This window comes from Cervus canadensis, chromosome 29 (assembly GCF_019320065.1).
Source record: "Cervus canadensis isolate Bull #8, Minnesota chromosome 29, ASM1932006v1, whole genome shotgun sequence".
NCBI lineage: Eukaryota > Metazoa > Chordata > Mammalia > Artiodactyla > Cervidae > Cervus > Cervus canadensis.
Window position 1 is genome coordinate 32,832,250 of NC_057414.1, and position 16,481 is coordinate 32,848,730.

Below are 16,481 nucleotides of genomic sequence, written 5' to 3' on the forward strand. Positions count from 1 at the left end.
ACCCTACACACTCCATCATGTCACAGATCACACCAAACCCTACACACGCCATCATGTCACAGACCACACCAAACCTTACACACTATCATGTCACAGACCACACCAAACCCTACACACTCCATCATGCCACAGACCACACCAAACCTTACACACGCCATCATGTCACAGATCACACCAAACCCTACACACGCCATCATGCCACAGACCACACCAAACTGTACACCCCCAGTACCCAATTCCTAAAACACTTTCAGAAAGGGGGTTCTTGTGCTCAGGACAAGGAAGAACAGAAAATTCACTTGGTTTCTGGGAGGAAACGAAACTGACGATGAAAAAAAGGAACAGAATGAGGAAAGTCCTTTGTTACAAAAAGAGAAGGAGCCTAGAAGTCAGACAACACCAGTCCCAAGTCCCAGGCACTGTCTCCATCCGACCGTGTGGAAATGGCTGGGGAACGGCTCGCTCCGCCTTCCAGTCCTTCGCTTTCCTGACATGTAAAACTGGAATAATAACAGGATCTGCCTCGTGGGGCAGCTCTGAGTGTTCAGTACGTCTCTACTGGTAGGTGCTCAGCGCCTGCCTGACACATCGTCCCAAAGAGTCGCAGGCAGAGCTGATAGAGGCTAAGAATGCTGACTTTAGTGGCCGAGGGGAGAAGCACTTAGGAGAGCGCTAGGTGGTAAATGCTGGCCAGGTCTGTCGGAGGCATCCTGGGTGGTGTGAGGCCTGTGCACTTCATAGGAAAAGGTGACTTTGTCTCGGGCACACTGGTAAGCAAGGGCTCACAGTGTGTGATCCAGTGTGCGCTGGGGGTCAGCTCCTCCTCACTCTGCAGGAAGCCCTCCTCGGGCGAGCTGATGGTCACCAGTCTCACTATCTGGAAAACTAGATGGCTGCACTCCCAGGTCTCTACCATTCTTTCTCAGAAGAAAAGAGAAGCATTTCTACAAACCACCTAATCTTATAGGTGAGGAGTCCCTGAGAACCAGGCTGTCCCTCTGTACCTTCTTCGGGTTCTCCTGTGAACTCACATGTCCTTTTCCTTCTGTCCAGCATTTGGCTGGGTTTTCAGCTTTCCCATTTTAGTTTTTGGCTCCTTAACAGGCTGAGTGTGCTTCCAGGAGCCTCCCTCCACAGCCCCATCTGTCCAGGCTCTTCTGAGCCTCGGTCCCCCGGCAGGATGCCTGGCGAAGTAGGTGCACAGAGGTCCATGCTGGGAGGGGCCAGGGCAGCACCTGCTTCCCAAGTGGCATTGCTATTCTGCAGGAGTTAACTCAAAAGCAACGAATCAATAGTTACACGGCCAGACACCCACTGACAGCAGACTCCAAACAGACAGAAAGAAGGATGGGTGGAGAGATGCCTTTCTGTGCCCCTCTTTATCTTGAAAATGTTCATTTCCCTGAGATCTGTCTGGGGCTGAGTATATTCTCAGAGAGTAGCAGCTCTTCAAAAGCTTAAGGACTGGGCAGGAAAGTGACCTGGCAGAAAGATAGCATGTGTCGTGGGCACGGTTGTGAAATAGCAGACAATTGACACAGACCATCTGTGATCGGGACAGAAGGACACCAGTTCAATTACTTATGTGTAGCCGTGCCCTCCTGAAGGGCATCCTCAAGCCCAACACAGCATGGCCCAGACAGAAATGACACCGATCCAGGAACACACCCAGGCCAAGGACAACGCTGGACAACTGAGGACAAAGGGCAGAGAAGGCAAGGAGGAGATGATGATCGCTGACCCTCATGATTTCCTCCACTCATGCAAGAGCTACATCCCTAGGCACCTAGCATCTCCCAGATACTGCACAGGATAAGACAGGAAAAGACAGGGAAGACACCGATCCTCAAGGAAGTTACAACCCAGCTGGGGAAGACAGACCCCTGAGCACATAACCAGACAAACGAATGGAAAAACTGCTCTGAAAATAATCCAGGATGACATGCCAGCCCAAGCCTGGTGAAAGTGCTAGGGAATCACTTTTATCTGGGTGTCAGGCTAGAGGGAGGGGATTCCATCTGAGCTGAGGCCAAAATGATGATGAGCCGCCACAGTAGGAAGAGCTGAAAGAGGGGCACGACCACAAAGGGAGCCACACGTGGGAAGGCTCTCTAGCAAGAGGAAACTTTCTGTGTTCAAGAAACAGAAAGAAGCGAGGGAAGGAAGTCAGGCTTTATTAGCAAAAACCCTGGTCCAAGTCATGCACTAGGAACTAGGGACAGAAACCTGAAGCTGTCATAATTCTGGCTTCAAGAGGCCATGCAGTAGCTGGAGAGACTAACAGAGGACCCACCAGCTTCGAGAATGAAATGTTACAGGCTTTCCAAACCTGAGTAACACGCTGCAGCCTCCAGCAGCGGAAAAGGCCCCGCGGGGTTCCTCGAGTATGGAAACCACATTGTTCTCTGCATCCCCTGGAACTGCTATATGAAACCCCACTTCCGTCTTGTAATTTTCTCAGACTTTTTATTCTTAACTCACTTTTTTTTTTTAAATAAAAAAGCAACATCCCACTATTGGCAAAGCCTAGAGTCTAGGGACATGAAAGAAAGTATAGTTCAGTTCTGATACCCACTTACCAGATCTCGCCCAAGGAGACAACTGACTTCACCAGTTGCCTCATTTGGGGAATCTATGAAAACATGACACGCATTCATCAAAGTTGTCAAGTGACACGGTGACATTCAGTGATGGTCTAATTAATGAGAGACACACAGCTGATATCTCGGGCTCCCCTGCTCCCATCAGAGCAGCACAGTCATGTCCATTGGAAGGAGGATACTGTTCTCTGACCACAGGCAGACCACCCACCCACTCATTAATGGACACAACGTCCTCCACGGTTGATGACCTCTTCAACCTCTGCAACCACAGCCCAGCCTTGTGAGTTGGACCCAAGGTCCTGGGGTGAGAAGCCTCAGCCCCAAGCCTTTCCACACCCAACACCCAGCTCACGCCCTTCAAGTAAGGACCATTCCACACATCTTGGCTGGATCACAGTTGTATGGAGACTGGGGGATGTTTTGTTTTGTTTTGTTTTGTTTTTAGTCATCTCATCTGTTCAGTAGACATCTGGGAGCACATGGCACTCTGGGCACAACAAACAGGATCCCCGCTTCCAAGAGCTCGCTGCTCCCCAACCACAAGGAGAGGGAAAAGGGTGATGAACGACACCACAAGACAGGGCAAGAGAGAAAATGAGTGGGGAGACACCGAGCCCTCGAGCAGAGTCATCAGGAGAGCACAGGACGCGCTGGGCAAAGATCGTCCCGCAAAGGCAAGGACTCGGCATTCCAGCTGGGCCACTCACTAATGTGTGATCTTAGGTAAATCCCCCTCTCTGCGTCTCAGCGTCCTCATCGATAAAATGGAGATGCATGCGTGTGTGCTAAAGTCACTTCAGTCATGTCTGACACTTTGTGACCCCATGGACTGTAGCCAACCAGGCTCCTCTATCCATGGAATTCTCCAGGCAAGAACTGGAGTGGGCTGCCTTGCCCACCTCCAGGAGCTCTTCCTGACTCAGGAATCAAACACATGTTTCTTACGTCTCCTGTATTAGCAGATTCTTTACAACTAGCACTGCCACCTGGGAAGCCCAAAATGGAGACTGTGGGCTTGTAATTTGAGATGTAATCGATTATTACATCTATTTCAGAGAGTTGTTGTGAGGATTCATTGCGAGTAACTGACCAGTAACTGATAGTACTATGCATTTATTTTGGAGTAGGAAATGGCAACCCACTCCAGTATTCTTGCCTGGAGAATCCCACAGAAAGAAGAGCCTGGCAGGCTATGGTTCAGAGTCACAGAGAGTTGGACATGACTGAAGCGACTTAGCAGGCACACATGTATGCATCTATTTAACATTATTACTACTGCCACATAATCTGGCTTCCAAATCTCCTAGCTGTGCACCCTTAATTAAATGATATAAGCTCTTCAAGCCTCAGTTTTAGCATCTGTAAAATGGGGATGATCATGGCACCTACAATCAGAGGGGTGGCATTAGGGTTAAATGTTTATGTTATGAATTTGGTGATAGGTGAGACAGTGTATAAAACACTTAGAATACTCCTTAGGACATAGTGAGCAACCAAGAAACTTAGGTTCATGTTATTATTATTGCACAGTCTATTGTACGAAACCTCACTCTTTTGTAAAAATAAGCACATAGACTATTGGCAAGAGGGCAGAAGGAGTGAGAGATTGCAAATTGTAATTCTATTCAGCCTGTAGATGCCACACTAGGTGAAAGGTTTCCTGGTTCTTCCACAAGGATCATTAGAGCTAATTGGAGGAAATAAAACCTCCTCAAAAGTTCCCTCACATTAGAATCTGCTGCTGAAGCATGCATTCTTTGGGGACTGCAAAAGATCCTCAAAAAAACGAAACTGGTGAGAACAAAGCAGAATAAAAAGAAATTAGAGCAAAAAGTCCTCTGCTGGTTGAGGAGAAAACTACAAGCGTGAACCTCATGGTCACCCACGGTGACTTGGGGAGGGTCGCTCCCCTGGCAGAGCTGGGGTGGTCAGGGCCAGCCTGACTGGGGTCTGGGTAGCTTGGTGATGTGTTGAATCAAGAAATACAGAAGGGAGGAAAGGAGGAAGGAGGGAAGGGGAGGGAGGACAAAAGAAAGAAGAGACCAACACACACACAATAAAACCCAAAGGGAAATAACCCAGAGCCCTGAACCACTACAGTGTTGCAACCTGGAATCAGGTTATGTGCAAATCTAGCAATTTTGGTGCAAAAAAAATCTGAGATTTCCTACTTGCTTCTCTGCACAGAGAATCACAAGAGGCTGAGCCCATGTTTGAGGGTTTAAGGGCTGCCCCTCCACAGAAGTGGACCCGATCATGGCGGCCCTTCCTCGTCCAGTGAGGGAGGGCCTAAGGAGGACCACGCACCCCTGTCCCCCTTCGGCCCAGCTCACACCCCCACTCAGGCCCGCGGCCAGTGGGCTGGCATCAGTCAGATCCCCGCTCCTCTAACCCCCGCCCTGGAGGGCTCCCTCCACTGGGAGGGTCTCTCTGCTGCGTGGTGGGAAGACAGTCAGCCCCAGGGGCTGCCTAAGTGTTGGGGGGGTCCAGGGGGGCCTCCGCTCCAGAGCTGGGCTATGAAAGCCCCACGGTATCCCACTTCTTCCATCTACAACCAGTCAAGACCAGTGAGCCTAAACACACATCAAAATGCAAACAAATGTGAGAGCGAGAGAGAGATGGACAGAGAGGCCCAGAGAAAGCCAGCAAGAAGCATGGTAGTGAAGACAAAGAGAGAGAAGCCAGCAGGTACACAATCATGCGATTTTTAAGAGGAGCTGCTCCTATCCAGGCCTGGCTCCAGGCCGAGCCTATGCTGGCAGGGTCCAGATTCTCCTGAGCCTGGGGGCTGCCTGCTGAAGACCACACCCAGCCCACCCATATCCCCCCACTGTTCCTATACTATGGGAGCTACTGTCTGCAAGACCCCTTGGTCTTGCTTCTTTAGCTCCTAATGTCTACAGAGCTGACTACCTTCCACCTTCTTGAAAGTACCATTCCATTCTACATTGTTCTACCGTGTTCTCCGGTATGACTGTTCTCCGGTATGACTGTCTCCGTCTTATCTCCTGGGGGCTACACTTTGCAGCCAAGGGTTGGGGACCAAGGGCATACGCTGAGGACACTACATGCCATTCACTATATTGCTTCCGAGGCTTGCTTTTGTGTTTCTTTCTAAACAGCCTGAGATCAGGACATATCTGAAGCGTCCATGAAATCCTTTACAAAGCAGACACACAGCTATTTCAGGTATGAGGCAGGCAAATCTTTAACCTTTGCTCAAAATTGTCCCTAACTCAGGGTTCCGTGGAAGAGGTGGATCCCAGAACCAAAGAAAACCTACCAATCCTTGGGGGCATGGGTGTTAGCTTGCCAGAGACAAAGGAGCATGGATGTCTGCAGGCTTCGACAGGCCCTTAAATCACACCTCTCCTCTGGCAACGTCCTGACAAGTCAGCTCGGTAACCCGTGCCCCTTCCTCAACATTTTCTATCCCGTGGGTATGGCCTCATGCATCATCCATAAACCTTAGAAGGACAGTCGCAGAAGGGGTAAAACCGTGGCTACCAGCACCAAGGTTGTCTCTCCAAGAATCTTCATGTACAGAGAATGGGAATTCTGCCACACTCCCATGCAGTCAGCTCAGTGGTGGCCCAGTCTGGGAAACTTTATTTAAGCAAGCACATCATTCTTTCCATGAACCTTCTTAACTTCTACCTCCTGCGGACTCTCATCAAATTCCAGAGCGTAAGATCCCCGCTTACAATCACTGATATTCTGTGTGGCCCTCCTGTGTGTGGTATGGTTTGTAGACACTGGAAATTGGCGTTAGCATTTCAGGAGGCAGGGTAGAACGGGAGACAGGCTCATTCTACCTTACACAAAACATAGCCAAGATTCTTCTTCTCTTCCTCCTCCACCTCCTATCAGCCTGAACCCCAGAAGTCCACCAGGACCCAACTCAACAATAAAATCCCCTTTCCGTTGGGTAGATGAGCTTTGCACACACTGCTGTGGAGGATAGCACCACTGACAGAGCAAGTGATATTTCCAAGGAGAAATCAGACTTATCTCCATGACTTCGATCTCAGGGCCATGTTCAGATAGAGAAAGCATGTCCCTCTGGTCACCAGCTCGAGGCACGAAGGTGCCCCAGGAAAGCCCAGACACAGTCAGACCCAGGGCAAAACAGCCGCTCGACCAGAGTCTGGGAGCTGGCTGGCAACTTCCCATGGCATGGGCAGAATGATGGCATTCACAGGAAGCCAGACCTGACCTCTGGGACTCATTAACTTCAGAGAAGACTGCTCACGCGGAGCCCCAGCCAGGCCCCCAATCACCACGCCACCAGCTTCGGGCAACAGACAGCGCTCTGGACACTGGCCTCCATATCAGAGAGCCCCTGGCCCAGCGCCCCTCCTGCTTACCAAGTCCTGAGCCAAGGAGGCCAGGTTTGGGAAACAGCTCATCTCTGGAACCGCTGAACGTTTCCCCATGACCAACACCTTTCCGGGCGGAACACCCAGCTCAGCCATGAATAGGGCAGCCCAGCGAAGCAGCGAAGCCTCCCCGCAGCAGCTCCACAGGACACACCTGCACCCCTAGCGCTCTCCCCCCACGTCCCCTCCACAAATCAGTCGATTCAGAGAGGGATGGCGGCTCCCTACCTCAGGGTGGCGCTCTCCCCCTGCCGGACCGTCACGTTGTCCATCGCCTTGGGGAAGGTGGCATCTCCGCTGCGCACGGGCACTCCTGTGGGTACAAGGAACAGCAGCCTGAGAGACACGACCACGAGGCACTTCCAGGGCAGGAACAGGGACCCACAGACCCCCATCCTCGACAGCCACAACTTCCCAGAACTCCGGCGGCGGCTCGGCACACGCCCCCCGGGCGCGCACGGGAAGTGGGTGGGGTGGGGTGGGGAGCGAGCACGGGGACCCGGAGGCGCGGGCTGGAGAAAAAGCGCGCAGACTCCTCCAAGTCGGGTGTTCCTCCCCAAATAGAGCCTCAGAGCTCCAGCCTCGGAGAAGCGGTTTCCACGGAGCACATCCAAAGGGGGCTGCCTCGGTGCTGCTTGGCCGAGAAGGTGGCCGAGAGAGGAGAAGCGCCAGACAGGTGCGAAGGTGCGGGCACGTCTCAGGAGCCCCTTCCTCGCGTTAACAGTTCAGGCATGGCACTTGGGAGAGGAGTAAGCACTTTGGTACCAGAAGGGGACAGGGGGTGGGTTGGATCCGGCCACCCAGAGATGATCTGAATTCCTCAGTTCCAACAAGGGCAGGTCCAACACTTTCTTTGTAAGTTTCGGAAGAAGGATGGCCAGCAGAAAACAGTCTGTAACAATAGCAGAGCCGAAAAGTGGAGCACGCAGGAGGCGCAGGAGTGAGCCAGCAGGAGAGGGAGGCTACGCCGGGCTTCGCGCGATCCGGACGGGGGTTGCTGCCGCAGCCGCCTCGGTCAACTTCCTCCGAGCCCAAATGCGCGCTGCAGCCGCCGCGATGCGGCCGGTCTAGGCTGGGCGGTCTCCGCGGCGGCGGCCCCTCGCTCGCTCGCTCGCTCGCTGGGCAAGGCGAGGCGCTGCCGGCCCCGGAGCCGTGCGGACGCCACGCTCAGCGGCCGCCCCCGGCCTCCGCGCCGCCGGCCTCCCGGGAGCAGCCCCGACGCGCGCGGGCCCCGACCGCCGGGGTTGTCATGGCAGCAGCTCCATCACTGACCGCCGCTCTCCGCGGTGCCGGCGCCGAGCGAGCGGGCGGACCGCGCGCATCCCGGCGGGCGGCGGGCGCGGGGCGCGGGGCGCGGGCGCCCACCTTAACCCCCGCCGCGCCGCGCTGCGGCCGTGCACGAGCCCGGGCGAGGAGTTTAACCATTTCCCCCCTTGAGGAGCTGTCATTTCCAAATTAAGAAGAAAGGCAAAGTTACCACGCGGTCTTAATAAGCCCGAGACATCTTAATAAGGGTCACAAACTAATTAACTAGGAAAGGAAAACCCTGAAGCATGCACGTGTGCACGTTTAAAATTATCAGATTAATTCATTAGCGTTTAGAGTAAATGTAAAGTGTTGGGAGGATGTTTTAGAATAATTCCATTTATTATTCAACAGTCAACGCCCACCCCACCAACCCCCCCCCCAAAAAAAGCGCCTTCAAATATCATTATAGAGATCTTCCATATATAAAACCAATGCAAAATCACAGAAGCCTCTTAGCGTGCGAATCTGGCAAAACCACATCAAAATGTTGGTCAAGTTCCGACACTGACTTACATTCTCTATTCTTGTTCTGTCGACATGAAAAGATGCTGGCCCTGCAGAGTGCTCACTTCAGATGAATGAGTGTGAGCCCCTGGCATTACTGATACCGAAGATTCCCAAGTGTCCAGGGCTTCACACTCTTGCAGAGCCGGTTTCCTCTTAAGAGGTATGTTTCTCAAATTCTTGAAAGTCAGGGGAAGGCTGCACTGGCCTCAGTTCCTGTCACTTCTCCTCTCTGGCTGCTGTGTGCCCACCTTCGTATGTTTCCTCTCACTTCAGCCCTGATGGAATGTGGCTCCTTCCCTCCTGGGCCAGGTTCCTGAGCGTGGGGGGAGCCCCCAGCTGCACACAGCCCACCCCGCATGCTAACACCAACATGGTTCTCTGCTTGGGGACTCCTGTCTGAGCTCCCTGCACTGACCCAGATTCTCCCTGGGGAAAGAGAAGAGGCAGTGTGGCTTTGATTTTCCCCTGGACTTTCTCCCAAATCCAACCAGGAAGCTATTTTATTTTTTAAACAACTGCTAAAAAACAACAATAACAACAAAAAATGTGTTCTTCCCAAAGTCACCCAGCCACCGCCAAAAAGAGGCTGAATTATTCCAACTAAATCACTGTCATATAATGGTCCTGGTGCCATTAAGTCCATTTATCTTTCAATGGATCATCCCAGGTACGTGTAGATAATACATGTATGAATGATGCACAAGCATTTCACTCATACCCTGTGCCCACAACTGCCCTGGGTTGGAAGGGATGGAGGTGCGTGTGCAGATGTGGAGGCCAAACAAGGTAACAAAGAAAGACTGAGAAGGTATGGCTTCCTCTTTTAACAGGTAACCAGGAAGTCTGCATGCATGCACGCTCAGTCGCTTCAGTCATGTCTGACTCTCTGTGACCCCATGGACTGTAGCCCTCCAGGCTCCTCTGTCCACAGGATTCTCCAGGCTAGAATACTGGAGTGGGTTGGTCATGCCCTCCTCCAGGAGACCCCAACCCAGGGATGGACCCCGCGTCTCCTACACTGCAGGATTGCAGGTGGATTCTTCATCCACTTAGTCACCTGGGAAGCCCCTAGAAAATGTACTACCAGGTAAAGTCGAGCAACTCACACTAAAGATTGAACTTAATCCATCATTAGGCCCATTTCCCCCTCGTTTCCTCTGCTGACTTTTCCAATATTAAATTCTCAGGGAAATCCATCTGCTACTTTTAGCTGGTGGGGCCATTTGATATATAACACCAAAAAAAGAAAAATCAATTGTCAACTTGTGACCACAAAGGATGACTTTGCTCTCAGGAAAACCAAAAATGATGTCTATGGGGAGCAGGAGATTTTGTTTATGTTTTTGAAAGAAGAAGAGAATTAACTGGTTTCAGCACTAGTCCATTCTTGCCAGACCCTATTTTGTCTCGATATTTGCAGTGGGAAATCTCAGGGAAATAGGAAATCGCCTGATTTCCCCAAGCTCAAATGTTATATGATAGCAGATGTTAGGTGTGAGATCATGATGGCTGACCTCAGTCTGCTGAATTTGGGGTTCTTCCATAGGGGCCAAGGAGTTACCTCTGACCATCCACCGCCACTGTATCCACCCCTCCAATTCCTCTGGGTAAACAGGTCTTAGCACCTCAAGTAGGAACAAGCACAGCAGTGGAGAAGGGTGAGGGACTTTTTCTGGGGTTTGGAGTCATTTCCCTCCAGGCTTGAGAATGGCAGGCATGACTCTTTTCATGATAAATTCTCATCCTGGCTCTTGCATCTAATTCCCAGGTAGGTACAAATGAGCATTAGTTTTTGCATCGCGGAATGTGGGTAATGACAACAACCAGCCTTCCCGAGGGGCCTACAGACATGATTAACTCTACGGTGAAATACTTAGAAATCCATTTAAGGTGGAAGATGGTTTATTAATATATTTTGCCTGCCACTGCTTCATTATTATAGCCAGGCAGAAAAAGAACTCTTCTCACAGGCTCTGTAGGATGTTCGGCTTATACCAGTCTGCGGGCACTTGGTCTGAGATAGACACACTGTCTTTGTGTCTGGCTGGGGAAGGGACAGTGGTGAGCTGCAGCCTCCTAGCCTGGCCGACAGGAAACCCAGCAGAGATCCGGGTGGACAAAGAAAAGCCACTGGCAACCTCATAGCGGCTTCGTGGACCCAGGGATCCAAACTTCATTCAAAAATGGAAGTTGAGAAAGCGGTGAGAGGTCAGAGATGCCAGCACAATTAACAAGGCAGAATCCATTTTATTGAAACTCGTGATTGAAGCGGTTTGAATAGATGAAGATCAAAATCATATGTCAGCTCCCGTCTCATCTCCTAATCCCTAAATATAACCAACACTTAGTGGCTTATCTTATATCCTGTCTCTTGCTTCATAAAAACTGCTGGATTTATTTTATTTTTTTCCCAGCGTATCCGAGTTAATGAAAAAGGAATGACAGTCAGAGCAATTTCATTATTTGTGTTCTTTATAGAAACAACTTCCTTTCTACTTCCTGGAAAGAGGATTCCTAATGAGCGCCCACCTCTACCTTCTCCCCCGCCATGCCCCCCGCCCCATCTCAATCTGCACCCCCCGTCTTCCCTCCTGCATACACATATACTGTACACATAAATCAACTTGTCACAGCTTGTCTCTGTGCTGACAGCTGTAATTGCTGCAGGTTATAAAAATATCTATAGGACAATGCCTTTCAAGCTCTCAGGCGCACACATACACACTCACACAAACTGTCTGAATGAAAGAAAACAATCATATTCCCTTCAATAATCTTGCGATTGCAAAGGAGGGGGCACGGAGGAGCTTGCCGTGTGGACTGGAGGGCTACCAGGCAGGTGAGGATATGGGGGAGATGAAGACTTCTAGCAGTGGCAGCATCTCTACACTTAAGAAGGGATGGAGAAGGGAACACTTGCCAATGGAAGGGAAATCGGCTGTTTTTGGTTTTCCCTGTGTTACCTACAGCAAGCTGGGGTTGGTTGAAGAGCAGTGAATTCTGCATACACACAAGAGACCGAAAGAAGAGCTCTAGCCTGAGACATGCCAGTGCTGCTGCTGCCTTCTCTAAAAAGGCGAAAGGCCCCCCTCTCCTGGTGGAGATTCCAAATAGGAGCTCAGGCGAGAAGATGCTGCTTGCAGGGTGGTTACAGAGAACAGGGTGGCACCAAACGGACATCGGGACATTTAATCTGGAGGAGCAGGGTCCATCTGGATCAGTGATAGCTCTAGGGGAGCGGGGAAGGGCTGGGCTCTAGAAGAACAAGTGCTGTTCTGTCCTGCAGAGGATCCAAAAATCATTGGTCATCTGGGCTAGAGTCTGGTGTGTGAGGATTCCAGAGGGAAGAGCCAAAGAGCAGCCTGAAGAAGAGGAAGAAGCATCAGAGGAAAAGAAAGCGGTCATGAATGGAGAGAACTGAGGAGGAAGGGAACAAGGGCAAAGGTGAGGCTGCTCCTGGACTTTGAGAGCCATGAAACTTCGTAAGTTACATCAAGAGGAGAGGCTGTCAGCAGAGTAATAGGCAGACAGAAAAGGAAAGAAGAGCCAGGCAAATGAGCAAAATCAAAGTGACGTCAAAGCAAACTCCAGATACCCAGAGGGGAACAGCCCTAGAGTCAGGGGTCCTGAGAGGAACCATCTCTCCTTTTCTACATTTTGGGGTCATCATAAGACCCTGGGGTCACAGCATGAGAGAGTGGTAGGGTCAGAGGGCACCTTGAAAGACGTGTAATACACTCATTCCATAAGGAGGGGGGCAGTGAAGCCTGCAGAGAGGACCCATTATCACGGGAATAAAGTTAACCCCTGGCAAATCAAGACTAGAACTCAGCGCTACTGGCCACTGCCCTGTTCTCTTGGCCATACCTGGCAGGTAAGGACACTGCTTAAGAACCAAATGACAAAATGTCTCCCATGGCTGCTACATCTGTGCAAGAGAGAGCCACAGAAGTGTTATTGCCCGGTATCGATACTTCTGAGTGTCCGATTATTCAACTGAATTCAGTGTAGCCAGGAAACGCTGAAGGTAACCAAGTAGACTTTGAGCTCTTCCTATGGAGCAGAAAGTTAGAGATACAAGATGAAAGACATCACCCTGCCCTCAATTTGCCTACAGTTGAGTGCTGCCGGGTTTGTCCATGGTTCTTTTTGCATTCATATCCCTGGAAGCCCCTGAGAACAGTCTTATTGCCAAGAATGAGTTGGGATGTGGCTCAGTGATGAAGACCACCTTCCAGTGCCCGGGGTTGGGGAGCTAAGATCTCACATGACTCGTGGCCAAAAAATCAATACTCGAAACAGAAACAATATTGTAACAAGTTAGATAAAGACTTGAAAAATGGTCCACATTAAAAAAAAAAAAAATCTTTAAAAAAACAAAAATAAAGTGGCATCGGAGGTGGTGGAGCACTCTCAAGGACTTTAAAATTGTAGGGAAAACATTCATCTACCTGACAAACTGCATTTTCAGTGCACAGTAAATGCCAACGATGCACTAGGTGGTGGATTTCAGCTGTGGGCAAGAGAGACACAAGCGAAAAACCATCCTGTGTCTAACCCTCATTAAGGACACTGTCCAGCAGGGGAGACAGATATGAAAGGAAGAACTTTACAAGACAGCAGATATGCTGGTGATAAGCCCTGTGGGGAAGTGGAAGAACATACATACTAGAAGGTTCTCACAGAATCGGGAAGATCAGGAGACAGAACTGAGGCTTCATAGTGAGAAGGAGCTGAGTGTGCAGGTGGCGTGAGCCGGAATCCAGTTACAGACTCACCAAAATGTGCACAACCAGAGACTGGAAGGAGGTTGGGCCCAAGTTGCCTCTTATATTCAGACTGTGCTCCCTTAGACTGAGGGTGGGGACGTCTGAAGTGCTCTGTCTGATTGGAAAGCCCTAACTGCTTCTTCATCCTGTGTTCCTGCGTTCATTGATTCATTCAGTACATATTTATCGATTAAGAATGACCAGCGGTTTTGGACTCAGACAGACCAGAAGTCAAACTTCGTCTCCATCGCTAACTGTGTGACCTTGCGGGAATAACTCCATTTGCGAAATAGTGCTCAGAACGGTACCTACCATGGAGGGGTGGTGTGAGGATGCTATGAGGGTCTGATGGCCAGGGGGTAGCAGAGGGCCTGGCAGCTGCGGGCCTCCTGTGGAGGGACCGAAAGGGGGCCGCGGGTGTGCTCCCCTCCTTCAGAGGGGCCTCGGTAGGACATTCATCCTGAGAACCTAGGAGCCGCCGTCTCAGTGTCGGGGAACCATCCCTGGGCACACCCTGAGGGTGTCGTCGCGGGAGCAGGGCAGAAACTTCACGCTGAGATGTGGTCAGAAAGGGCAGTCACTGAGCTTCAAACCAGGGCAGGAAATGGGTGACCTTCCTGTTCCCAACCCAAGGTCTTGGGAAACACACAGGATCCGGGCCCATGGGAAGCAGCCTGAAGCTTGAGAAAGGGGATGGGGCTGCTTCTTTGTGTGGCAGCCTGGGTACCTTCGTCTGTTTAGGCTCCCACACATACCAGGAAAGGAAACAGCCTGAGAAAAAGGTGGGACATCTCCTCCGAGCAGCAGATGAGTAGCACCTCTTACCACCTGTGTGGAGCCTGGGGCCCTCTTTGCTCCTGTGGGCCTGGGAGTGGAGCCCAAAGCCCCCTACCCACTCTAGGGTCTAGATTTACATTAGTCAATGGATGCTATTAATACCATGTAGCATCGGCCTCATTGCTCCCACTTCCCACCACTGAGCACCCCAGTGCCTCCTAGCCTCGTGGAAGTAAGCAGGGGTGACCTGCACTCACCTGCCTGCACACACACAGACTCCAGTTCCAAGCTTTGCATGATGCAGCCCAACCAAGGTCACAGCGGCTCTCTCAGAGAAAGAGCCTTTGGATGGTCACCAGCCAACCCCAAACTTGGAGCTTCAACCCCAAATGTTCCCTTAGAGGAACTTGGCTTGCCTAGCCCTGCCCTGATGCCTTTCTCCCTAATCAGTTACCTTCAAGTCTCTCTTTAACCTTTTGTCTGCATTTTTTTGCATTTTCTCCCCAGCCAGGAGCAACTGCAGAAGACAAAAAATGTAATGAGACAAGAATTTGCCTGATAACATATGGGTTCAATTGTACTTCTTACCGGATGTGGCATTTTGTAAACATCATTTTGTAAACCAGAGTATCTGGATCCAAGTCTTAACTCCGGCCAACATTAAACAAGTCCCACGTTTGTTCATTTGTTTTTTAGCTTCTTTGTTTTCACAAAAACCAACATCTCCATGAAATGTAGGTCTTTGAGAAGATCTAGTGCCAACCAACACATCCAAGTGGGCTAATGAACTTTTGAAAGCTGAAAGCACTGTTCTACAGTAAGAAAATGGATGGTATCATTGACTCAATGGACATGAGTTTGGGCAAATTCCGGGAGATAGTGAAAGACGGGGAGCCTGGCATGCTGCAGTCCATGGGCTCGCAAAGAGTAGGACACAACTTAGCTACTAAACAGCAACAGTAGGGTGATAGCTCGTAGAAGGCTGGGGTCAAGGGTAAAGCATTTGCCCCCCAGTCTGTCACTCACAGGCTGTATGGAGTTGCCCAAATCACTTCTAGTTTCCTTCTAAGTGAGGAGTTGGGATTAAACCACCTCATAGTTCCCCTTTCAAGGGCTTCCCGGGTGGCTCAGATGGTAGAGAACCCACCTGCCAATGCAGGAGACATAAGAGATGCGGGTTCAGTCCCTGTGTTTGGAAGACCCCCTGGAGAAGGGCATGACAACCCACTCCAGTATTCTTGCCTGGAGAAACCCATGGACAGAGGAGCCTGGCGGGCTATGGTCCATAGGGCTGCAGTATCAAACGTAACTAAAGCGACTTAGCATGCACAGTCCCCTTACAACTCTCAGTCTTTGGTTTTATTGCTTCTCAACACTCTTCTCGAAATGAGTTTATCCTTCCTATTTGCTCATCGGTTCCTCTTATTGAGAAATTGCCCTCCTCACCCTGTCCTTCCATTGTTCCCACTCTCCAAGGTGTCCATTTCAAAACTCAGAAAACGGTGGCGCAAAGTAATTAATGAGCTACACTGGATCTAAGGCAGGCAATGGAAGAGCCAGGATGATTAAAAGTCTTCCGATAAAGGGTTTCTTTAAGGAAAAGAAAATCCCACAATGCAACCAGCAATGTTAATCTTCAATAAATAGGCTGTTAATATTTAACTGGCATTTATTTAAACTTACAGTAACTGTCCTATTAAATCTAAATTAATTGCCCGTTTGGGACTCTCACCCTACAGCCTAGCTGGGACATGGCTGTCTGGATCATAGTGTGTGCTAGGCATCCAGCCATAAAGAGGAGAGTTCAGCCTCCTTCTAAGACTGGAAGATTACAATATCATGCTTGGAAGGGTTTTAGAGGTCAACTGGACCAGTAAGTTTTATACCCTGTGTCTTTGAGCTTTCTGGGGGCCCATTTTCGCCATCTCTTCAGTAAGGGCTTCATTGTGTGTCCTTATCTCTGCATCTGCTTCTCTCCACTGTCTTCTTTTCATTTTGAATTTCTCTCTTTCCTTTCTGCTGGTGAATTTTTTCTTTTACACTTCATATTTTACACTCATTCTGCAGTGTTTTTGCCTCAGTATTTCCTTGAGTTTGTTAAGAGAGGCCATTTAAGTAAGATACATAGCAATTTCTGT

At 50.2% G+C, this 16,481-nt stretch overlaps 1 protein-coding gene across 6 annotated transcripts in view; it reads right to left on the reverse strand.

Annotated features, from left to right (window-relative positions):
• Positions 1-16,481, reverse strand: part of NTM (neurotrimin) — a 1,022,340-nt gene that overhangs the window by 490,568 nt on the left and 515,291 nt on the right. For 3 of the 6 annotated variants that reach the window (XM_043452247.1, XM_043452249.1, XM_043452245.1), the window contains exon 2: positions 7,211-7,295. In XM_043452247.1, coding sequence (XP_043308182.1) covers positions 7,211-7,295 — 85 coding nt within the window. Of the gene's footprint in view, positions 1-7,210; positions 8,278-8,803; positions 9,118-16,481 lie in introns of those variants that run through there. The other 3 variants (XM_043452251.1, XM_043452246.1, XM_043452248.1) reach the window with 3 other exon arrangements.